This window comes from Prosopis cineraria, unplaced genomic scaffold (genome assembly GCF_029017545.1).
Source record: "Prosopis cineraria cultivar Desert tree isolate PC_DT_omini unplaced genomic scaffold, ASM2901754v1 PC1, whole genome shotgun sequence".
NCBI lineage: Eukaryota > Viridiplantae > Streptophyta > Magnoliopsida > Fabales > Fabaceae > Prosopis > Prosopis cineraria.
Genome location: NW_026555332.1, coordinates 43,800,304 through 43,826,267, shown reverse-complemented (window position 1 = coordinate 43,826,267; position 25,964 = coordinate 43,800,304). Strand labels below are relative to the sequence as shown.

The following is a 25,964-nucleotide window of genomic DNA, read 5'->3' as shown; positions in this document are numbered from 1 at the left end:
GTTTGCCAACAATAAAACTAATAGGAGAGATTGTGTTCTACAAATGTCTTAAATTCGAAATGTTTATCAACATGAAAGCAAAACTAATGGGAGAGATTGTGTCCTACAACTAAACATAAACATTGAGTTAACTAAGAAATGAATATGCCTTTTCTCATGTATGAAGCCTCACTTTCAAGGCACTAATATTTGAGGGCTTGGATGATACACCACATTGCTAAATTCTGTTTTGCTTAGTAAGTATTGAATTACTCTGCTACCACAATCATTCAGAGCAAGAAGATATTCCAATAGGCAGTACTTTGTTAATATATTTTTGGCTAAACTTTACTTATTTAAAGTCCATTTGATTACTTTTATGGGAACCCTACTAATTAGGCAAAGGGAAACACAAAGAGCAGAAGAATTTGCAAATACACATTGACAAAAGTCCTATGTTGAAAAGACCAAAGATTATGAAGCATAGCAACGCATATAAAAGGAAGGTGAGGCTAATAATGTAAAACACACTAATTAGGGTAGGGTCATTAGGTGATGAGAATGGTTCGTGGCCTATGTTGGCAATATCCATTGTACTTTGGAAAGGTTGTAGTTGGGACCTGCATTCACATCACCCCTGTCTAGTCATTTTAAGCATTCTATATATGTAGCCCCCTTCAGGTAATGAGTCTATTCCTCTGTTGGGTTAAAATGGATAAATGGAATCTAACATTCTAATTAGGCCAGAATGTGGGTTTTAAATTCAATCCAAGAAGTAAAGGATCAGGATAAAAGTTGACATTTCATTTTTCAAAAACTTTGATTCCCCACACCTTTAGGTCTAGAGCCAGTAATTTGGGCAGTGTGAGCTTATTCAAGCCGGGTTTGACGTACCTAAATTTGTAAAAAAGCCTATATAGTTAGACCCAACCCTAACACTCATGGGCTTATTTGAGCCGGTCTAAATACTTGAATTTTTTTTAAATTCATTTCCCCCCTTTTTTTCCCTAAAAATGGGGATGGGATTTGTTGTGCTCCACAAATGCATGGTTCATGACAAATAATAAAGTGTAAGTAGAGTATCATTTTTATAAAGATTTGTTTAAAGACAATTGTCAAATAAAAGACTTAGCAAATTTAATCAAGTTGCTTTAGGTGAAGATGATTTTACAAATTAAATTAACAATAGAAAATAAAGTAAAGAGCATGATTCAAGACTTTTGAAAGTAAAGAGCATTATTTATTTCCCTTTATACTTTAAGAATACTCAATCAACCCCCAATATATTTTGCTCTTAGTGATAAATTATTCTAGTCAATAATACTAAATTACCCATAAGTACTCTCTCAAGTCTCCAAATAGGTGTTTAGTTCAATCAATCCTTTAATCTCTCAATTAACTAATTAAACTCTAATTTTCTCTGCAAGTTTTATGTGACTATGTGGGGTTAATGAGTATATCTCTAACTCATTAATAAAACCATTCATTCAACTTGCAAACTTGAAGTTCTTACATAATTTAACTCAAGTTTTATACTCAACTTAGCTCTCTCAAGCATTAATCAAGTGAACCCAAAAATGTAATTGATAGCCAATCAACTAGAAGCATTAAGTGTAGAGTAAAATCAACATAACCACATCATTAATCACAAATACAAAGGGAAAGGGATTGTTTAATTCATATAAAAGGTTCAAAATAATCCTAGAATTAAGGGTTTAGCTATAAATGTTCATAAAACCTATGAGAAAATACAAATATATCAACACAAATATTGAACAAAAGGAAGGGAGGGAGAAAGGAGAAGAATAAAGATATAAAGCCAAAATCTTTTTCAATCTTCAAACCAAGCTCAATCTCCACCAAAATTCTTGCCCTAGCACACTCAAAGCTCCCAAGATGTAACAACCCTCCTCGGGATCTCACCGTCACTCGAGGCACTGGACACTCTCCTCTCAGGCCCCACAATAGGGCGACCCCACCCCTTAGGGTGAGCATTAGGAGACAAAGACTTCTCCGCAGTAGATAGGTTCAGCCTCAACTTTGTTATGTAGGAGAGGTTAGAGGATCAAACCTGGGGAGGCTCTCCGCAAGAGAATAATCCTGCACACTACTGTGGGGAAGCCTTTATCTCCTGATGCTCACCGTAGGGGGTGGGGTCGCTCTGTTGTGGGGCTTGGGGGGAGAGTGTCCAGCGCCTTGGGTGACGGTGAGATCCCGAGGAGGGCTGTTACACAAGAAGTCCAAAATGGTGGCCAAAGTCAAAAATAGGTCATATATATTCCAAAACCCTAATTTTATCAACTAAATAAAATGTTTTGTTTTGCTGTCGCAACTTTAGGGTGACTTTGACAATTTTGTATTGTTTTTGCTATTAATAAAACTTAACCTTTATGTACTCGATTTCATTATCAAAATCTTTTCAAAAGAATCAACAAAAGTCTAGAAATATATCCAACCAAACCTTAAATTAAGATATCAATAAATTAGCTTTAAAATACTAAAATAGAGCCATGGTTTAAATTTTCAAAACAATATACATATTTTTCTAACTTGAGTATTCAAAACATGTACAATTGTGATAGATTATATTAAAAATTCAAGGAAAATATGCTCAAATGATATGAAATTCTAGAGGTTATTAGGATCTAATGCTTTAGATTTTCACATCTTAGCAACTTCCTTTATATGATTCATTTATGTGAGATTAATGTTGTACAAACCTATTTTATATGAATGGATATCTATCCTCCATTTTTATTAGAATTCTTTTTTTATTAATCCCCTGGATGGCTTCTCTTATTCTCTACTCAATGTTACCTTAGAGAACTAGTTGAAGAACCAGTTCTAGAGTCAAGAATATAGGTCAAGTTATACGAGTTTCTTTAAATAATCGATTATATGTAAAGCTGATAATTTAGGCCAAACCTACTAAGCTAACTCGAATAAGCTTGAAAATTTTTAAGGTTAGACTTGAGAGTTTAAAAAAAAATCTCTCTACTTTAGGCTTATTACGGCAACTTAAATAAGCCCACAAAAATTCAATTATAAATACTTGTGTCAATTTTTTTGAAACAAATCCTAGCATGCGTTCTCTTCTTTCTTCTTCTCATGTTCTCATAGTTGCATCTCAATGCGTTAGCCTCACCCTTCTCTTCCTCCAATTCAATTGTTTTTCACACGCTAGTTGCTTGTCTTTAACCATAACCAAACAATAACTCTCCACCCCAGTTTAAATTTTTTCTCTAGTTCTTAGAGGGCACGCTTATAATACCGAATCAAAGATGTAACATCTTAAAAAATTTAACTTAAGGTTAATTGAATAATTAAGGATAAGTTAGACAACTAAGACTTAACTTGGACTATAGCAGCAGCAGCAACAATAGCAGTAGGAGCAGCAGCAGTAGTCGTAGTAGTAGCAACAGCAGCAGTGGTAGTAGCAGTAGTAGTAGGAGTAAGAGCAGTAGTAATAGCAGTAGCAATAGCAGTAATAGTGATAGTAGTAGTCATAATAGTAGGTAGTAGTGGTGGTGATGGTAGTGGTAGTAATGTATGAATGGCTAATGGTTATATCGGATCCTAATTAGAGCTTAAAATTGGACCCTGGATGGTATTGGGTCATATTTGGGCTCAATTAGATAGACAATGTTTGAAATCTAAAATTTTAATCTTTGGCCATAGCCAAGAGTCAATTTTTAAGCTACCAGACTCGCTTTCAGATAAAAAAAGTAGAGTTTTAAGTAGGAGTCCAAAGGTGAATAAAAAGGTCCTTACTAGGGTTTGTTATAGACATCTAATTGAGTCTATTTAAAGCTTTTAATTACTTGGATAAATACTTATAACCTCTCATCTTCCTTTCTTATGCATTTTCACTATAGTTTTTGGGTAGTTCTTTAGGAATCTAAAAATGAATTGTGAGTTTGTCTAAAATTTTAACTTCAATAGGATTAATGAGAGTTTATTTTAAGTGTCTAACCTTTAAGTTATGATGCTATTAATGTTTTAGAATTTCAAGATGGGGTTTAAAGTAAACCCTAGAGCTAATTTGTTGAGCTAGAAAGATTATGAGTTATTAGTAATGTTAATTAGACTAATAAGAGTCTAAGTGAACTAATGAAATCTAAAAATAAATTTAGTTGTAGGTAGATGATTACAATAGGATTTTTGGGTTTAGGCTTTGATTATAGTTAATTAAGGATAATTAGTCATTAATGATTATTGGTGTATTTGATTGTAGGTTGATCATTATTGATGCTATTAAACTTATTGGATACTCCATTTAACATTCATGGTTACTCTTAGTTGGTAGACCAAGAGTTGAGGTAACTGAGAATTTTAATTATTGTATATTGTAGTGTTTGCAACATTAAGTTATGCTGAGTTATCATTGGCTTGAGATGGGTAATAAGGACATGTTCATTAATATAATGACTTTGAGTTAATGTTATGCGATAAACAAGCCTAATAATGATAAAAATGCTTTATGGTTATATGATAACCTGCAAGTTTTGTTTATGAATGTGTTGAGTTATTAAGATATGCATGAATATATATATATATATATATATATTTGCATATGTTGAGTGAGCTTGCATGATCATGATGGATAGGAGTTCACCCTAGAATAGTAGAAGATTAGAATGATAAATCCATGTGATGTGGCCTCCGCTAAATTTATGCACAATGGTTAGCATATTTCATTATTATATGTGCTTATTATTGCCAACAACTTACGGGTATGGCATAGGTTGAGCATGATGCTCAGTATCACTGATCCTGAATTGGACGACGTGGGTCAAGCACTTATGACACCCTAAAATTCAAGTAAGGGAAACCCATGATCTAAGAGTGAGTACGAGAGCCTTTCACCAGATGACCCCTCATAATTGGAGAGCAGGGTTAATCTAGTCATATAGACTAGACCTATATGATTTGTTAGCCCATAGGTTCAGTAGAAAGATATAAGGAGGGATATAAGGTGGGATACATTGATTATGTGGCATACTATCTTGTGTTATAATGTGATTAATGTGTAATTGACTTATGTGATATAAATTTCCTATTCATTTATATGTGCCACACTTTAATATGCTTTAATTAAATTTTTGGTTACTGAGATTGTTTAATCTCACTTCTATTTATTAATATCATTACAAGAGATGATAAAGATAAGGAAAAGGGGAAGCCATCGATGCCAAAGAACTAGAGCTTATCTTATAAAGTCTCTAGTTATTATATGTGTAATTGACATTATTTTTCCTATACTAGAGATTTTTCATATTGATTTATGTTTATTTGAAGTTCACTTGTAATGGTAGTTTTAAACTTTGATTTTAAGCATTTTTAGATTATCTTGGCCATAATAGTATACCAATACCTAAATTGACTATAGTAGTGGGTCAAGATAGCTTGAACAAGTATATTTTAACAAGTTAAATGAGTTTTACATGTTTTGAATGATTATTTAGCTTGAATGCAAAAAATTACATTTTTACCCCCTTATTATGTGTCTTATAGAGGTTGAGTGGTCAATTCTTGTACTAAGGGTGGATTGATACTTATGACTATTTGAAAAAGTGTATTAGGACTTTTTGAGTATGGTTCAAGCCCTTGTATGGGTTAATAACTTACAGTTTGAGATTTAGACACTTAATTGATGGTTTAGAGGAAAAAATGTGAAGTTTCAGTTTCAGGTGTTTAAATTCTTCATCTGATGTTGGATTGATGTGAAATTAAAATCATTAGTTAGATTATAAAATTTTTGATGTGTGGGCACTTAAATCACCTCAATCAAATGTCTAAGTTAAAAGTTATGCGCGTCGGAAGTTCATGGTTAGGAGTTGTCATGACAGATACTGTCATGAAGTCTTGGCCACAACTTAAAGATTGTTGGCCGTTGTCAAGTACCAAAAATGATCATTTTTACTTCATTTTGACTTGTTTCCAACTCTGATTGATATTTATGCTTCTCAAATACTTTTTACTTTGATTTGTAATGTTTAAATAACCTTTTAAACTTGGCTTTGAGATTAAATAATTAATGGGATCCCATCTCTACAAGATTTTTCTTACTTAACCTTGAGAGTTTTATATTGCCAAGGTTAATCTTTTTCTTTCCATGATATCTCTTATTATTGATTTTATTAGTTGGAATTATCATGAAATCTTTACCTTAAGGTTAATTTCTATGCTAGTTATGTGTTTAATTAATAGAGGTATTACAAAAGAGACTAAAGAAAGTCTACCATTCACATGGGAAAACAATCTATTTTACATCTCCAAAACAAAGAAAGCATGTACATACAAAATTAGACCTAATTTAGGTCTCGTTTGGTATACTGGAATTAGGAATTCTAGTAAGTATGGAAATTGAAAGAAATGTTTGTTTAATATGTTGGAATCGAAAAATTAGTGTAATCCAGTTCCTATTCAAATTTCACCAAAATTGATAGAATGATTTCCATGTTAATTCCTAAAGATTTCAAATTACATATTGCAAACTCCATTTTTACTCCTCCATATCATCAATGCTAGCTGCCATCGATATCAGAGGAAATCTTCTCCCCTACTACCAATGACCTCTAACAACTAGTTTGGCAACTTGCACTGAAGACCTCTAGCAATTAGTACTGGCAACCTTCAACTGAGACAGCGATAGCAACAACCTCTACCCCTTCATGCTCTCCACACTGGCTGTTACTGACACTACAAGAGATCTTCTCCTCCATTGTTGGTTGTAACATTCTGAAAAATTTAACTCAAGGTTAATTGGCTTATTAAAGACAAATTAATAATTAAGAGTTAACTTGGATTAAAAAATAATATATTGATGGCTAATGAATCTATCAGACCCTAATTAGGGCTTAGAATTAGGCCCTAGGTGGTATTGGGCCATATTTAGGCCCAATTATCATAACCTTAATTTTTGGTCTTTGGCCGCAGCTAAAAGTCAATTTTTAAGCCTCCAGATCCATTATTTTGCTTAAAAAATTAGAGAGTAAAGTGACAATCTGAAGGTGAGTAAGGAGAGCTCTACTAATGTTTGTTGTGGGCATCCAATTGAGTCTATTTCAAACTTATAATTACTTGGGTAAGTGCCTACAACTTCTTTTCTTCCTCTTTTGTGCATTTTCATTATTGTTTTTAGGTAATTTTTTAGGAATTCAAAAATGGATTTGATTTTTTCTAGAATTCTAACTTCAAAGAGATTAATAGGTGTTTATTTAAATATCTAACCTTTGGGTTATGGTGCTAATGAGGTTTTAGGATTTTAAAGTAAGATTTAAAGTAAACCCTAAAGCTAATTAGTTGAAATAAGAAGGTTATGAGTTATTAATGGTGTTGATTAGACTGATGGGAGTATAGGTGAACTAATGGAACCTAAAAATAGATTTGGTTATGGGTAGATGATTACAATGGGATTTTTGAGTTTAGGCTTTAATTAGAGTTAATTAAAGATAATTAGTCATTAATGGCTATTGATGTATTTGATTGTAGATTGACCATTGTTGATGCTACTGAGCTTATTAGAGGCTCTGTTTGAAATTCACAGGTACTCTTGATTGGTAAACTAAGAATTGAGGTAATCGAGAATTTAAGTATAATATATTATTATCTCTGCATTTATACTTTAAGCATTATTATGGATGGTTTAAAATGAGCTTATAGATGAATATATTAATTTTAAATTATTACTCAAATATGAAGCATGACTCATTTTTGATGAAGTGTTTGGTGATTATATTTATATAAATGTTATTTAGTATTTGAAATATGCATTGTGAGCTTCGATTAGCTATTAGTTAATTATATAATGAGCCATTGTAAACTAGGGCTGCACAAATACTCGACTGGACCAGGTTGGATGCCAACCTAAAGTCTAATCTGAATGGAGATCGGGCTAAAATTTTTAGTACAAGGACTAGTCCAGTCTTATTGGACCGGGTTGGACTTGGGCTACTGAGTTACTGGACTAGTCTAGTTTCTTGAATCCAACTCTTTTTAAAAAAAGCAAGCCCTTATATCCCCTTTCCTATTCACTTGCATCAACATCATAGGCTTATCATCGATTGAGTTTCCTGCTTAGTTGGACCCGATGTAAATAACAAGATTTCATGTTTAAATAAATCAAACATATGCATGTCCTTATACAAGGACCAGGCCTTCCTTTTTTTGAAATATATATATAAATATATATTGGCCAATTTTTTTAAATAAAGGGCGATAACTAATTGCTAGAAACTAGAACTTCATGATAACCTTATAGAACAGCATATAATAAATCCATTAAAGTAGGAGTGTGCGAATTTGAACTCCATCTTCTAAAATAACAACTATATGATAAAGTAATAAACTTGTTAATATATTCATATTTAGAATATATACATCTCACCATAGTCTACTTACTTAGTCAACAATTTAATACTTTACAGTCAAGCTCCATAGTCTATCTAAAAAAATGACTATCCACATATTCTAGCCAACTACATGATATAGCTAGCTAGCTAAAAAATTATTATTCTATCAAATTATCATCATGCTTCTTCACATAACAAGAAGTTAGTGAGATGTGTCTAAAATATATCTAAAATATTCAAAAGTTTGAAAGTTAACAAACATAAGCATTATTCAACATCAAATGATGCTCACACAATCATCCTCTCTAACATCAGTGACACTGAAAAGATCTGAAAAATATATAAAATATAAATAGTTAATGGCATTACATCACAAATAAAAAAACAAATACAACTAAAACATATAATAATTCATATAAAATATAAATAGTCAATATCATCATTACAACACATACCAATCTTTACCACACCCTCGGTCTCCTTAAAATAATCAAATTCTTGAAGTATGGATGCAAATTTAGATATGAATTGTCTAAGAAGCAGTCAATTTTGAGCACAGATAAGTGCTTCAGTCATCTTTGGTGATAGTGAACTCTTATAAGAGTCCACTACACATCCTCCTGTGCTGAAGGCTGATTTAGAGGCTATTGTGGACAGTAGAACAACCAAGACATCACGTGCCATTATAGAAAGAACCTTGTATTTGCTAGAATTAGCTCTCCACCATGCTAATATATCAAAATCATCATCAACAGGAGTATCATTAGCAGAATTAGATGAAAGATATTTATATAATTCTGATTGTGGGTCTGATGAGGTTTTTTCTTACTTACGACCTAGATCTGTACTCCCTTAGTCTTCAAGCATTGAACATGTTGATGATCTTGGAAGTGTAGAAGAAGAAGAATTGCTTAGGGTGCTAATCTCTAGTCCTTAAGAATACTCATCAAATATATGGTACAAGACATCTTTGATCTTAATTTTCATGGTCGTGCAAACTTCAAGATCAAGAAAAAGCTGCTCAAATATATGATTCACATAAACAAGCTTGTACTAAGGATCCAAAAACACTGCTACAAGGAGTAAAGAATTCAAATTCTCTATTTGGCTCTAATATTTTTCATACTTGCTTTTCATACTCAGGGACGTTTTCATAAGCAAAGGATCAACATTCATAATGTTTTCTTCCAACAACTCATGAATAAGAGCAATTTGATGGAAACAAGTGTTAGAAGTAACATTCACTAAACTTGAAAACATCAAAGTTATGTCATAGAATACCTTTAAAAATTTGAGAAAGACATGTGCCTTATTCCAATAACTAGCTTTAGGAGGGCCTTCACGCCTAGTGCCTCTAATGAATTGCCCCGTATAATCTTCATCTTCATCTTCATCTTCTAGGTGTCCAAAAAGCCTTTTGAAACTTTAAAGTAGATTCCAATATCAAATAAGTTAAATTTCACCGAGTATTGACATTAAGGCAAACAAGGCTAGTAGTGTTCAATTTCTGTAACTCAACAACACTTTAAACTTTTAGAGATGAGTAGGAGAAGAACAAACATATTTAATTGCATTGCGGATTGCATCAAAGCTATTCTTCAATTCCTTCAACCCATCATTAACCACCAAGTTAAGAAATGTATAGAACATCTCAATTGAAGGTAATCACCCCCACAAATCATGCCCTTCCAATTCTTAAGCCTTCTTTTCAAATATGACAAAGCCGTGTCATTAGATGATGCGTTGTCCATTGTTATAGTAAACACCTTCTCAATTTCTCATTCTAATAGACACTTCTCAATTGTCTTTCCAATTGTGTTACCCTTATGATTCTAAATCATATAGAAATTCAATATCCTCTTGTGCAACTTCCATTCAAGATAAATGAAATGACAAGTTAAGCATAAGTAATTGAGATTTTGAGTAGATATTCAGCAATCAGTTGTTAAGCAAATACAATTTGCAGACTTTTTTAACACTTGCTTCAAAATCGTGATTTCTCCAAGATATAATTGCCAACAATCTCTAACAATTATTGTTCATGAAGGGATTCAAAAATTGTCTTCATTAATGGTGAAAATTGCTTGCTTGCTTCTGGAGAAGGCCAAGAAGAAAGAGGAGGAGGTTGTGTATGTCTTAGTGTATTTCATTATTGGTATAAATCAAAGTTTTTTATGAAAAAGTATTTTAATTTTTTAAATTAAAAATTATACCAAAATTTTATCAATATATGAAATATATTTTTAAATCTCACTCTCATATTCATTTTTATATTCATATCCACTTTTATTTTTATTTTTGTCGAAATCACTTTCATAGTACCAAACCTCACCTTCCCTCGTAGCAAAAGGGCGGAAAAAAGAACGGAGAATTTACCAAAACGGAAAAACAAGGGGGACTTCTGAACTTTGAATTTGGCTACAGGATTCAGGAACCACTAAACCCTAACTGGTACCGTACCATGGACGAGGGGGAAGCGAACAAAGAAGTCGAAGTCGCTCCCGCCCTGATTGCAGTTCACCCAGTCCAGAAGTCCGTTGCCGTTGCTGTTGGACCAAGCCTCCGTGTATTCGACCTTCAGTAAGTCTTTTAGATTGTTTTTCAAATTTAGTTACTTGTTATTTCAGGATTTGAAGATGGGAATTTGAGTGACTTTAAATTATACATTTTGAGTTTGCCGGAGTTCTCCTGCTCCAGCAAATAACGAGAATGTTTGCCAATCACTGGGTCATTTCTGTTATTTTTTTCTAATAGTTTTTCTTGGGAGGTAAGAATGTTGACACCAGTGATTATTGAACTTGGCGATGTAGTGCTGGTTCTGCGGCTTCATTGACTGATGAATCCGGTGGCCCATTTCATAGAGATTCTATTCGGGCAATTCGATTTGGTTCAAAAGGGAGGCTCTTTGTGTCTGCAGGCGATGACAAAACTGTCAAGATATGGTCAGCTGAAAATTGGCGCTGCATTTGTACTGTGTAAGTTTTCTAGTTCACATGGTTTCTATGTAAGGCACTAGTCAGGAATAAATCAGCATGATTGTCACGGATAAAGGTTCCAAATTTCCTTTGATAATTAAGATGGGCTCGTGAATAGATATATTAATCCTTATGAAGCATGGTATTTTCATTGGCTGTGACTTGTGACATGCATTCATATTGCATAATCTCTTCCATTTCTTTTACTGAACTTATGTTACCATTGAAATAGGTCCTCAGAAAAGAGAGTTAGTGCAGTTGCTGTAAGCAATGATGGTTCTTATGTGTGTTTTGCTGACAAATTCGGTGTTGTCTGGGTTGTGGATCTGGCTGGATATGATGGCGATCAACCATTAGTTGATAAGAAAGCAACCCCACTTCTTTCTCATTATTGTAGTATCATCACTAATTTGGTAAGACATGATATTACTATAACATGCCCAACTCTGACGAATGGATTAGTGTCTCAAAATATTCTTTACTACCTAAAGAGAGCTGTTAACTGAAGTTATTGTATGAAAGAGTTACACTTTAGTATTTCCGAGCGAGGACATTTCTATTTTAGGTACAGTAACCAAACAGATATTTAGTTGTTCTTAAGCTAGAATTTATTTTTGAAAAAAGAAAATCATAAAATGAATTCTCCTCATGTTATCAGAAATGATGTTCTTATTGTTTGATGCCTCCTCATTTTTTTTATTTTAAGCATATAGTCTTATCCATGACTTCATAATTAAATTGAATCGTTCATATTTGCTGCATTTTAGGTATCCAGATGTAGGCAAGTCTTTTGGTTTATTCTGTTCAGCTTTCTAGTTCTTCTATTGTCATACTATTTTTATGACCTACCTCTTAAATGTATTTCTTTACATGATTATTACTCACGACGTTACTGTAAATATGTCATCATGTCATCAGGAATTTTCGCCTGATGATCGATGCATTGTTAGTGCTGATCGGGATTTCAAAATCCGTGTAAGCTACCTCTCTTGCCCACCAATGAGAATTACCTATTTGGGTGCTCTGTTATTGATATCATTATTTTAGGTTACTAATTTTCCTGACAAGCATTTGAGTGGAGCTCATGAGATACAGAGCTTCTGTCTTGGTCATACAGAGTAAGAAGTTTACAACTGATCACATACTTTTCAGTCTAGTTGATTCTTGATGATAATGATGGCCAATTTCATGATTATAGATATTGATTGTTTCTTATGTCATTCAGTGTGATTATTTTCTAATGACCATTGTATCAGGAAACTTGAGATGTTGATAACGGTTTTGTTTGTTTTGTCTTGTTTTTTTTCTTTTTTGGTCTTTCCTCCTGATTTATGAGTGGAACTGAAGTTTTCATTCAGCTATTAAATATCGATGCTTATCTACTTTGCAGGTTTGTTTCCTGCATTGCCTTTGTTCATGATCAGAATTGCCCTCAAGGCCTTCTCATATCTGGTAGCGGTGATTCAACAGTGAGTAGTTAGAACAACATTTCACAATTTAGGCAGTTCCCATTATTTTATTTCAGGGTTCTCTTTTGGAAATAAAAATTAATATTGTTTTCTGCAGGTCCGTATGTGGGACACTTCATCGGGAGCACTCCAAGATACCTGTGAGGTTGCGGTTAAGGTGTGCTTTTGTGTCAGTGTGTGTCCCAGATTCCAACTATTTTGTTTTCCATTTTATATTGCATGCCTTTAAAAATTAAAAAAAAATAGTACATCTTCTTCTAGTGTAGTCCTGAAGTTATAGGGTAAAATCATTGTCCTCTTTCCTGGGTAGCTACTTTTATAATGAGGCCAGTAGCTATCGTGTTAACATGATATGAAGGCTGTTGAGAGTTTAACAAGGTACTGGTTCTATATCTTCTCAGTGTTACTCTTGATTGTTTAATTTATATTCTTCCACTTTCTGAAGGCAGGAGTTGCAGAGTGTAATGATGAAGCAGAGGAGCACACACATGCTGTGACTGATTTATACACCATCATGGATGGGTTGCTTGTTGCAGTGGCCCTTCAGAGGTAAGCCTCACGCTCTTATTGCATTGTTTACAATTCACTTGAAGAGATTTTAGTGTTGGTTTGGTTTCCTTAATGAAGCTATGTTTTATTCAATTGTAGCTTGCAAGGAATAATATTGCTAAGGTGCAACGTTTCTGCTCGAACACTTTCTGTTGCCAAGGTGAGTACCTTCATTCCTGACTGTTTAGATTGCCACTGACTATTTCAAGTGCATTTATTCCACCTCGTTTCGTCTATTACACCTACATGTATGTTCGTATCTGAAATTAGACTACTACCACGCGCTCCTTAAAGGTTTGCAGTCATGTTGCTCTAAAACTAAGGTGTATCTCCCTGCAGGTTATTTCTATTTCAGGAGAGGCTTTTGTACCGACTTGCTTGGGAAGCAGCTCCTGCACTGGGATGTTGTGGATGGTAACGGGTGTGTCTAGTCTACCAGGTTCCAGTTATCCCGCCTTAGCTCGCATTCGAGTAATTTCTGGTTTTGATGTTGAACAAGAACCAGCAGTTATTGAAGATGACAAGATTCCTGGGGGCGAGAAATTGCTGGAAACGTTGCAGGGTAGCACATCGGTGGATGAGAATGCTTTCTTGGCTGCAGCTGAAGCTGTCAAGACAGCAATGTGCAATCTATTGATTAAAAAGCAATACTCTGCAGAGAATAGAGAGTCTAAGAAGAGGGCCAGAAATGATAGAAAATTGAAAAAGCAACATAGTTAACCTCGGCTACTGGTACTTTCTCCCAGTTATAGCGATATGTTTAGCAGTCTTGCCCATTTCGTTTCGATCTAGTCTCTTTAAGTTGTGTTTGTGATCAAATTTTGTTTAATCTATAATGAATTCAGAAGATGGAATTTTAATATGACCCAGATAGTTTTTATCACCAACAAATTTGATTGACCGACTGTTCCTGTTATCTATGATTCATGTAATGTGGGCGGTAGACTAATTATAACCAAAATATAAAAAAATAAAAAATCATGTAACTAGTTCCTTCCAATCTAATTTTCCAGGGATTTATTCCATATCTCATGTCTTGGCTAGTGTAACTGTCTTCTGTCTGTCTATTCTAGTATATGTGGCAAGCATCATCTTCCTTGGGTGGTGCCAATTTGCTTTTTACGAAAGATTCCATCTGGCGCGTTGCAATTGAAGAATGCTTAGTCGACATATTTCACTTCGTTTTTTCTTTCAATTGAGAAGAGATCAATTCACCTTCCTAGAAGAGCTGAAGCAAACCTGAAGTCCAACATGAAACTCTCCACTAATCACCAATCAAAAAGGATGGTAAGCGCAACACGACAGAGTTTGGAGTCACCTGAAAATGACGTGCAGGTGCAATCTTAGGAATGCAATTCACAGTAAGCATCCCAAGTGTGATGGGTCCCAATAATTTACTCCCAATAAAATGTCACTCAGTGGCAGTAAAGGACACCTGGACCACCAAACCCGTTCGGATGTAGTGGTTTTGTTTGATTAGATGATAAGATATATTTGTTCAGGTAGGTTTGATGGCTATGTTGATAGCGAAATCACTGAATTGATTGGCTTTTTGGTTGACGAAGATAGAAGATGTACCTAATAAACAAAGGCAGTGGGATTAGGGGAAAAAGATGGTCTATTGGTCTACACAAACACACACGTCTTTTTGGTTAACAAGAAATCATGAGATTGATGTTTCGCTTAAAATACTGGAGCCTGATAAAAGAAAGAGAGAGTCCATGATTTTGCTTTGCCTTCAGACTTTTATCAGCTTCTAGTTTAAGACGTCAATTTCTCTTCTGCGACATTTATTTACTGTTAATTAATTCATTTGTTTGTTTTATACTGTTTTGTCAGATTATATATATTGAGTATTGACTGTAAAGATTGAGCATTTCTGGTGTTATCTATCTGGTGTTCGGTTTGGATTCGAGTTTAACAATTTTTTCTGTCGTGTTCTGAGATGAGAAGGAAAAGAAAGTATGAGAAGCAAATTCTAGTAACAGAAACAAAGGTGTGAGATGTGGTCGAAGACAGGTAAACGGCCTAGTAAGGGAAGAAGTGGGCCCAGCACTGAGCAATAATGATGAAGTGAAAGAGACGCAACCTCTATGTGTAGGGCCCACTCGTAGCCCATTCATGAGAAATACTCCTCCCAATCTTAGTACGGTACCTTTTGAAAGTAATTCTTAATTTAAAATATAAAATATATTATAATAATTAATTTATTTTTTGAATTTTATTTTTTATTAACATAAAGATATTTAATATAATTATATTATTATTTAAAATTAAAGGTAAAAATAAACGAATCTCTTACTTTTTTATAATATTAAAAAATTAATTCTTTTAAAATATGTGAAACAAAAATATTAGTGTACGTTTTTAATCCAACTGCTAAAATTTACATCTCATGCAACCCCAAATTCAAAGATTTTGGTCACCTCAATCATCATATAAAATGCACCCTGTACATATTTTTACCCTTTATGTGATACTGATTTTTTTTTTTACCTGCCGTTTCACATGAGAGATAACAGGTTTGAGAAATCATTAACCATAGAAATATTAACATGAACAAAAAAAAAATTAATAACCACCAATAGTATTTTAAATATATGATAGTTAGTGAGAGTCAGAATACAAAAGCGAGAAAGAGAGGATATGATGTGTAGTGATAAATAGGCATCTGAAATATAATTAAGATAGTCAGCAACTCCACACGAAACTATGGACGACACAAAAATATTCGGAAGAGGGCTTGAAATGTTGAATAATATAGCGTACATATATACATATATAGAAGGTGGGTTTTTATTTCACCAAAGTTTCGTTTTATTTGGCAGTAAATATATAATATATATATATATATATATAGATTGAATGTTAAAGAAATAATATATAATTTCAATTTGTGCAAGGTAAAAAAATATTATGCAATATATTGATAATTAATCATTTTTGTTTTCGCTAATGGATGATTAAAGATCAACTTTGGATTTTTGTATCGCTTCAAACAAATTTTCCAGAAAGAAGTTTCAATTTAATGTTTTTTCTTTGGGTCATATAGATGCACGAAAATCAAATTTAGGTGCAAGAATTGTTTTGAGTGTCATGTGCAGCACATAGTTTTTTTTTTTTTTTCAATGGAAACAAATGCACCATATATAGTTTATTAATGTTTACATGAAATTTACTTATGTAATCAAATGTTCATTTTATTGAGAGGAGTGATAAAATATGTAAAGATCATATTCATTAAAAATATTAAATTAAAAAGAAAGTCTAAGAATTAAACAATACTACTAAGTTTATTATATTTTTAACAAAGTATTGAATTACACTACATTGATGTAAAAAGTGGCGTGATTTTTTCCTGTTACCTACGATATCTGGTTATTGAATATAATTCTATTTAAAATGTTGTCACCCACTAAATGCATGTACATTTCTCGATAAAAAGGGGCAGCGTACAAAAAATATTTGACTTTCCAAGCCAGAAGAAATATTTGATTGTCCGAAAAAATAACATTATTCTAGGGAACTGTTAAGTGTTAAACCAACAAAATATCCTTCTTAAAAAATTGTGTACACCCATCCATGGAAACAAAATATCAATTTTCTCAAGAAAAACCGAGATATTATTGATTATTCAACTGGAAGAATAAACTTTTTCAATTGTACAAAAAGAGAATAAACCCTTCTCAAAACACAGTTAAACTTGTACTTGATCAAAAGGTTGTTAAAACTTGTACGACACAAATGGCAGATGTAGAAATGGCTTTGTACGAAAATGGCGAAGAAAATAGAGAAGGTTTATTCAAGTCGGGATGGATGGATGGAGAAAGAGGAATAGAATTTAAGAGAAAATATTGAAAGATGACAATGAAGAATAAAAAAATACAGACACCATAACCTTTTTTCCAAGTCCAAAGTTTCCCTTTTTTTCTTCCCTCTCATCATTTGCTCCCCATAAAGCTCGAGAATTTATAGAATTGAAACTCAAAGAAGAGAAGGACATATCTTGAAAATTGATGGCAGTGACGAAGTTTCACTGACAGGAATCAAATTTAGGGCTTGTTCTCTTTTTTTATGATGCTTGCTTCTGAAACGATTTCTGCGATTTCTTCCTGTCTTGAGCAGTATAGTATACAATAATGGTAGAGCTACTAGAGGTTATGTCTGGAACAGAAATATATTTTGTTGTTGAGAAAGCTTTATTAGGGTAAACGTGGAAAACCCAGCTCTTGTTACAGTTTCAGTTTACAGTCATGGAAGCCTCAGAAATCGTGGAGGCGTTTCAGCGACTGTGACAGTTTCAGATTATCTTCTTTGTTTAGCTATTTCAGTTTTTCTGTCAGATGCACAACAATTCTTGCTCTGCAATAGCAAATGGTTTCTGAGTAATACCGTTCTTGCCGATCCGGTGAGTTCTCACTTCTCAATGACCCATCTCATGTATTCTTGCAAAATTTATAGCATTACTTGTTCATTTTTCCTAGTTTGAATTATTTCTTTTGGGTTTCAGTTTACCAGCTGAGGCATACTGTTCCGGTTTGGATCAAAGAACAAGAACCTTATATGCTGATGATGAAAAGATCAAGAGCAGTGACAAAACCAGCTTTAATAGCTGATCAGAGCCGTCACCAATCGCGTCCTCCTGAGCATAAGTGTGTTAGAATTATTCAATCCTTGTTTAGTTCACCCAAATTTAGAGACTTCACCTCCAAGTGTCTCTCTGGAGCTGAGGCTTTAAGGATCCCTACTTCAATTCTTGACTCTATGCTATTACCCCCTTCTGGGACATTCTCCACCAGAATTTCCTCGGAAAAGAAAAGCTCATGGAACAAGATATATTCCAGAGGCATTGGGCTTGCTCTTGTTGATGCTCTCAAAGATGAGGAAGCTGCAGAGAATTCTGACAAACCCAGCAATGGTAATGTCCTGTTTGGAACACAGCTAAGAGTAAAAGTCCCTCCTTTAACATCTTTTACATGTTATCCTTTTGAATCTCCAACAAGTTCGAATGGCGTTGGTATTAAAACCCCAAATTCACTTGTATTGCCAACTGGGTCTCAAAGTTCAGAAATTTATACAGAAGATTCTCCAAGGGTGGTATCCACAGGTGTTCTATCTTTGAGTGAAATGGAGCTTTCTGAGGAGTATACTTGTGTAATATCCCATGGATCTAATCCAAGAACCACCCATATATTTGATAATTGCATTGTCAAAAGCCATTGTTCTCTGCCTGGAAGGCCCCCGTCAATTTCGGGGAATTTCCTCAGCTTCTGTTACACGTGCAAGAAGCTTCTTGAGCACACAAAAGACATCTTTATTTACAGGTCAGTTTCATTGACGGCTATACGTTTAGCTGCCTCAGAAGAGATTTTATAAATAAATTGATTGGAGAAAGATCTCGTTTAAGTTCATTTCTTCAAGTGACCTGTTGGTTCATGTTGTGCAGGGGTGAGAAAGCTTCTGCAGCCACGAATGCCGGTGCCAAGAGATGATGGTGGACGGAGTGGAGAATTTGGAATCTGATGTTTATCATCACTCTTGACTCAGAATTTGATCAGCAAGTCAAACGTTTTCCATTTCCATTATTGATTATGATTTGTAAGTTTGAGGCTTTTGTCATGGAGGCGTTGTTTATGTTGGTTATGTTCACAATGGAGGCGTTGTTTATGTGGTTATGTTCACAAATTGGATCATCAAGGTCAAATTTGGTCTTACGTTTTTACCCCATTGTTCTGGGTTCAAGAGGAGGAGGATGATGATGATGATGATTGATGACGATGCATGAGTGAAGAAACTCTGGTTTTCTTCTTCTTTTCCCGTTTGTTTGTTGTTGTATTTGATGATGATGCAGAGTGAAGAGTAACTCCTAGTAACTCCTCGACCAAGATGATTATTGTGTCTGTTCTCACTTCGTATTCTTAACTGTTTCTTTTTATGATCAGAAAAATCGGAATATCATATCAGGCTAAGAAAATCTCTCACTTTCAATCTTCAGGATGAGGCCAAAGTTGTTCCAGTCTAATTATCAAATAACTGTTTCTCGTCCGATACAACGCTGCCAAATAAAAAGCTGAAAAAGAATTAAAAAAAAAAAAAAGGAACCGAACGCGTGGAAATGATTGATTTGATCGAAGTCCTCGCAATAGCATGAGCGACATCAGCTTTTTGAGATTGACGAGAAACTTTGTGCAAAGCAACATTTCTTTCCCTCCTCCGTTCATTTCAATTTTTTTTGGTTAATTGATGATCCAACAAAACATTTTGAGAAAGTGAGGAGCAGCAACCACGTCTGAGAAGTAGAGAACAGTAAACTAGAGGAGCTATAAAGTGCTAAAAATTGAAGTGCACATGATAACATGGTAAGATGCCCAGCCTAGATGAAGGATTCAACAAAGAATAAAACAGAAGGAACCTCCAAGATAGCAAGTCCTTTGGTATCTTATTACATTGCTGCAGATGATGAATGGAATGACTCTGTGCTGTCCATTTCAGTAAACAGTGGAGAATTCTTGATACATACGATGTCACGTGGTTAATTTCTGTGGGAAAAGATGAATATATTTCATAAAAACTCGTACCATCATGCTTCATAATACCAGCAACAAACATCCTGTCAACTATCCCACAGCCACAAGGGCGTCATCTATGTTTAGCTATTATCTTTTTTTTTTAATTCCCCGTAAATTTTTAGCCTCCTTTTGAAAAAAAAAAAAAAAATTGGCGTGTTTCGCTTGTATTTACCTCTCTCTTAAAAAACAAAAAACAAAAAGCTGAATCAAGCGTTTGTATATGCAGAAAACCTACGAAGATGCAGAGAGATGCAATCAAAGTCAGAAGAGAGGACGGGATAGGATCATTGTAATCACAAAATTACCTTGAGCCAATTTGAGTTTAATGTCAGAATGAATTAATAAAATATAAAAAATTACATGTCATTTTCTAAGTAATCTTAATTAATCTAATGTGGCATATCTCTTGTTAGACTTAATAGTGGAATTTAAATGTGGGGGCTAATGATCACAACATAAAAGATGACGGTGTGTTTTTTAAACTTTTGAATATGAGGGAAGTTATGTGCAATTAAATCCAAATTGAGGAGGGTTACGTGCTTTTATGTTTTTATTACAGACATCAAAGTCACAATAAATATGAAGGAATCCTGGTGAGAATTTATGACGCAACATGTATAAAAAGAACTAATAATAATATAAAGATTAAATGCATAAAAATCTTTTGAATTTTAAAAAATATATATGATTTTAGTTAGCTTTAAACGTTTAAAATTAATCCTGAAATTTTTAATTTTACTTTTTATACTATTAATTATTCTCGCCATTCAAAAATATATAAAATAATTTTTGAAGAGTTAAATATTTAAAAATATAAGGTATTTTTTATCTTTTGAGGTGTAATCATGACCTTTTTTAAAAAATGTCCGTATTGATAATAACTTTATATTTATTTAAGATATTTAATAGGAATAAATATGAAAAGACAGAGTTAGTTAGAAAGTAGGTAACTTACTTTAGTGGGAGATAAGATTCGATTAAAAATGCTTTACATTTTTAAATAAATGGGTAAGTAACTTTATTTTATAAATATAGTTATTGTTATGTCAAATTAATACAAACACAGATGTCATATGGCTGGAAAAAAATAATTTTATTATTTTTTAACATAATTAAGAAGAGAACAAATTCTAAATTTTTACTTTTAACACATATAACAATGCTCTCATTTTTTAGCTGAGCAATACTATTTTCTTGTTTGCGAGCAACACAATTAAGAAGATAAAAAGTATAATTTTATATTCTTTGACTATTAAAATAAAATTTTATATTAAACAAATAAAAATAAAAAATTTTAAAAGTTGTCATTGGTAAGAATTATATAAATAAAAATTTATCTTATAATACAATAAAACTATGATAGTTTACAAGTTGACCTTTTAACAAAATTGATACAAAACATTAACAGCAAAAAGATATATCTTGTTCTAAAACTACACATATTTCATTTATAACATACTAGTAACATATTTTTTTGTTTGAATGCTGAAACCTTTATTTAGATGAAAAAATAATAGTTACAAATAAATAATAGTATAAAAAAAATAAACAAAGCAAACAACAAAATTTATATGACTTCTATTAATACCAGTTTTTAGATATTTTTTATTTATTTAATATAAAAAGCTATTTTAATTGATAAAGAATAGTAAAATTATAATTTTTTTAAAATTTTATTATCCATGAACAATAAAAAAATAATGCCGTCAAGTGAAAAAACAAAGGGCACCGTCATGTTTGTTAAAACTAGAAATTACAATTTCATGCTTTCTTAAATTTGTTAAAAAATTAAAAAAAATTCATGTCATGTGCCATATGTATTGCATATGGCATGAAAATAATGATATGAATCACATAACAATCAATTAATGGTAAGGGGTTTTAAAAAAAAATTAAAGATTAAAAGAGTTAATCTTAAACTATGAAAGGTGAGAGAAGTCCGCATTAATTACTTTAAAATTAGAGAAATTTTATGTATTTTATTCTAATGTAAATGTAAGGTAAAAATGTGCTTTTTGATCATATATTTTATATAAGATTTTAGTTTACCTTAATTTACAAAGCATATTTTCAATTCTCTAACCCTAATACCATTATTTTTAAGTGATTATTTTTTATATCAATCATTGTAATTTTTTAAAAAAATTAAATTGAATATATTAACATTGTGAGATATTTTATCAATATTTAAAAGTTCAATGTGGTATTTTTTAATGATGAAATTAATGGTGTTAAGAGTTAAAAAATTGAAAATACATTTTGTAAAATTAAATGACTAAATAAAACCTTATAATAAATAACTAAACAAATATAAACTTAACTTAACTATAAACATACACAATATGCTAGGAGAATGACATTTAACAACCCTCTAAGAATATTATTTAGAGTTATGGATCATAAAAAATTTAAAAATTTTAAAAAGGTTCATAATCCTTAATAGATTTGAATTTTTCATGAGTTACTTTTTTAATACTCAATTTTCATATTTTTAATAGTCATATTTTACATTTTCAATATTCTAGTTATTTAGATGTTTTCAATGCTCTTTTTTAATATTGAAAAAAAAATTTCCGGTACTAAGACCATAAAAGAAGACTGAAAATATTTAAAATGATTAATGAAAAACTCAAAAAAAATTGAGAATTGAAAATACTAAAAAAATTATTAAAAAATATGAAAGACAAGTACTGAAAAAATTCAATCCGATAAATTTTAATCCCAACTGCAAACCATAATATTTCTCTGAAATTTCGTAATTTTAAGATCTTATCTGTAATTAAATACTTAAATATCATAATAATTGATATTTGAAATTTGAAGTTAGGAAAGACGATAAGGAATAGGATAGGTGGTCAGATGCTTGGCGAATGCAGAAGACAAAAAGAAGCAATAACAAGAAGAGGCAGGAAGATTATGGGGAGGGATGTCAGGGCAATTTCTGCCTTACTCTCACCATCACGCTTTTTCATTTGTCCCTTTGCAGCCCTGAACCTTCCAACTCTGTCTTCCTCCTCCAGATAACTAAGTATCCAGTATCCACCCACGACCCAAACGCAATCCTTTCACAAACTCTGCTTTCACTCATTTCATGTTGTATGCTGCTTCAACAGTCATTGAATTCATTGTTGTATCAGTACACTTCCACTGTAATCCATCATGACCAGAATATAACCTCTGCAATGGCTCATGAATCCCCCAAATGGAGGGTCACTTGTCCGAATCTTTTTATCCTGTCAAAGCCCAGAATAACTAAATCCCTATTATGGTCACCTCCACGTACGTAGCTTCTGAATTTAAACCTGTACCCGAATCAAAAAAAATGCATTAAGCACCTTGCCATACCTATTCCCTTTCACCACCACACATCTTATGCCTCCTTTTCCTTTTCACTATTCCTGCGGACAAAGACCGCTATTCGCTATGCCAAAGTGGAAGGGCACTTCCGTCAATTTACCCTCTAGCGCGCGCGCGCGCGCGCACATAAATACACACTAGGGGTCCATATGACATCTGCTTATCATCTACATTTCCAGAGACCATTTTCCCGGAAAATTCGGTCACTGCGCTGCGCAACTGAGCAAAGATTAAAGGGGATTGATAGAGTTCGGCGGAACATGTTTGCGACGAAAGGCCATCCTTTCGCGAAGAAGCAAGACTCTTTGCGTTCGCAGCCTCCTGTGGTTTCATCGCCCGCCTCCTCCAACGCCAAGAAGCTCTTGAGAGTTCCTCACGTGTTCGCTAACGTCCTCGTGCTCCCTCTCCGCTCGGACTCCGATGTTTCGGTGGAGGAGACCCCCGACTCTTTTCGTTATATCGCGCCGCCAATGGCATACCCAGCGGCGTGTCGTGTCCACACCATCGAAATCTGCCCGGCATGACCAGAATCGTCATCAAAGGAACGGACCGCGGCGAGTTGGTGGACGGTCATCTTCGTCTTGGCCTTGATGTCAGGAGGTTTCCGATTGCCGCAAGGACCAGGCCCGCCATGAAAATATGAAAGACAAGTACTGAAAAAAATTCAATCCGATAAATTTTAATCCCAACTGCAAACCATAATATTTCTCTGAAATTTCGTAATTTTAAGATCTTATCTGTAATTAAATACTTAAATATCATAATAATTGATATTTGAAATTTGAAGTTAGGAAAGACGATAAGGAATAGGATAGGTCAGATGCTTGGCGAATGCAGAAGACAAAAAGAAGCCAATAACAAGAAGAGGCAGGAAGATTATGGGGAGGGATGTCAGGGCAATTTCTGCCTTACTCTCACCATCACGCTTTTTCATTTGTCCCTTTGCAGCCCTGAACCTTCCACAACTCTGTCTTCCTCCTCCAGATAACTAAGTATCCAGTATCCACCCACGACCCAAACGCAATCCTTTCACAAACTCTGCTTTCACTCATTTCATGTTGTATGCTGCTTCAACAGTCATTGAATTCATTGTTGTATCAGTACACTTCCACTGTAATCCATCATGACCAGAATATAACCTCTGCAATGGCTCATGAATCCCCCAAATGGAGGGTCACTTGTCCGAATCTTTTTATCCTGTCAAAGCCAGAATAACTAAATCCCTATTATGGTCACCTCCACGTACGTAGCTTCTGAATTTAAACCTGTACCCGAATCAAAAAAAATGCATTAAGCACCTTGCCATACCTATTCCCTTTCACCACCACACATCTTATGCTCCTTTCCTTTTCACTATTCCTGCGGACAAAGAACGCTATTCGCTATGCCAAAGTGGAAGGGGCACTTCCGTCAATTTACCCTCTAGCGCGCGCACGCGCGCGCACATAAATACACACTAGGGGTCCAATATGACATCTGCTTATCATCTACATTTCCAGAGACAATTTTCCCGGAAAATTCGGTCACTGCGCTGCGCAACTGAGCAAAGATTAAAGGGGATTGATAGAGTTCGGCGGAACATGTTTGCGACGAAGGTCCATCTTTTCGCGAAGAAGCAAGACTCTTTGCGTTCGCAGCCTCCTGTGGTTTCATCGCCCGCCTCCTCCAACGCCAAGAAGCTCTTGAGAGTTCCTCACGTGTTCGCTAACGTCCTCGTGCTCCCTCTCCGCTCGGACTCCGATGTTTCGGTGGAGGAGACCCCCGACTCTTTTCGTTATATCGCCGCCGCCAATGGCATACCCAGCGGCGTCCGTGTCCACACCATCGAAATCTTGCCCGGCATGACCAGAATCGTCATCAAAGGAACGGACGGCGGCGAGTTGGTGGACGGTCATCTTCGTCTTGGCCTTGATGTCAGGAGGTTCCGATTGCCGGCAAGGACCAGGCCCGCCATGGCCACCGCCGTTTGCTCTAGTGGCAAACTGGTTGTCACGGTGCCCAAAACCACTGCAGGGAAGTGAATTGATGACGATGATGAAGCGTCAAGAAAACGAGAGAGGCACGTGTCTGTATACATATATATATATATATATATATATTATTCTCGTTCTCTCCAATAAAAGAAGTTGTTTCCCTCTTGAATCAAACAGAATGGATTTTATTTAAATTTTATTCGATTTCTGGGCTCCTTTGAATGTATTATTCCTTCCCCTGTTTTAAGTTCCAAAAGTGTATCATGCTGCTGCAACAGGGTCATCTTTCCGTTTTTAGACTCTTGACTGATGTGAATCTGTTTGTGGCGAGTGTGAATTCGATGGAAAAATGGGTCTCGCATATATCCCAATGACTTGCTTGAAAAATTACTACATCATCAGTTTTAAAAGGGAAGAAAATTTTGACAGTCCATTTTAAAATGTCATAGAACACCTCCAGCGACGCACAATAAGAATCAGTATATTATAAAGACTGGAGTTCTATTTCATATCAAAATAATCATGCATTGATGTTGGAGTTTGTGAAGATAAGTAGGTGAGTAGAACAGGAAGCAAATGATTGATGATGAATATGGAAGTGTGATATCTTAATCACTGTATAGGAACATCAACGGGTGCTTTTAAACAAGTGTTTAATAAGAGAACAATGATGGCGATCCTCTTTTCTTAATGCCTGCTGTGAGCTCTGCTTGATTTGTGCGTGGACGGTGGGGATGGC

The 25,964-nt window shown here is 34.1% G+C and overlaps 2 protein-coding genes across 3 annotated transcripts; both read left to right on the top strand.

Annotated features, from left to right (window-relative positions):
- Positions 1 to 10,677: 10,677 nt before the first annotated feature.
- Positions 10,678 to 14,217, top strand: LOC129305966 (uncharacterized). 2 transcript variants are annotated; one of them, XM_054946211.1, is made up of 10 exons: positions 10,678 to 10,913; positions 11,144 to 11,308; positions 11,541 to 11,721; positions 12,227 to 12,283; positions 12,356 to 12,426; positions 12,699 to 12,777; positions 12,875 to 12,952; positions 13,223 to 13,326; positions 13,426 to 13,486; positions 13,666 to 14,217. In XM_054946211.1, the coding sequence occupies exons 1-10, from the start codon at positions 10,795 to 10,797 to the stop codon at positions 14,044 to 14,046; spliced, it is 1,296 nt and encodes a 431-aa protein (XP_054802186.1). In that variant the 5' UTR covers positions 10,678 to 10,794; the 3' UTR covers positions 14,047 to 14,217. The 2 variants fall into 2 exon arrangements, with proteins under 2 accessions (XP_054802186.1, XP_054802195.1); XM_054946220.1 differs by having other exon boundaries at positions 10,679 to 10,913; positions 12,875 to 12,934.
- Positions 14,218 to 17,092: 2,875 nt separating this feature from the next.
- LOC129285403 (FCS-Like Zinc finger 8-like) lies at positions 17,093 to 18,967 on the top strand. The gene is made up of 2 exons (XM_054921099.1): positions 17,093 to 18,650; positions 18,773 to 18,967. The coding sequence occupies exons 1-2, from the start codon at positions 17,890 to 17,892 to the stop codon at positions 18,816 to 18,818; spliced, it is 807 nt and encodes a 268-aa protein (XP_054777074.1). The 5' UTR covers positions 17,093 to 17,889; the 3' UTR covers positions 18,819 to 18,967.
- Positions 18,968 to 25,964: the final 6,997 nt, after the last annotated feature.

Coding starts and splice junctions, on each gene's coding strand:
- LOC129285403 (XM_054921099.1), top strand. CDS start 17,890: ATGCTGATGATGAAAAGATCAAGAGCAGTGACAAAACCAGCTTTAATA. Junction 18,651..18,772: donor AAAGACATCTTTATTTACAG/GTCAGTTTCATT, acceptor CATGTTGTGCAG/GGGTGAGAAAGCTTCTGCAG.
- LOC129305966 (XM_054946211.1), top strand. CDS start 10,795: ATGGACGAGGGGGAAGCGAACAAAGAAGTCGAAGTCGCTCCCGCCCTG. Junction 11,722..12,226: donor GTAGTATCATCACTAATTTG/GTAAGACATGAT, acceptor TCATGTCATCAG/GAATTTTCGCCTGATGATCG. Junction 12,427..12,698: donor TTCTGTCTTGGTCATACAGA/GTAAGAAGTTTA, acceptor TCTACTTTGCAG/GTTTGTTTCCTGCATTGCCT.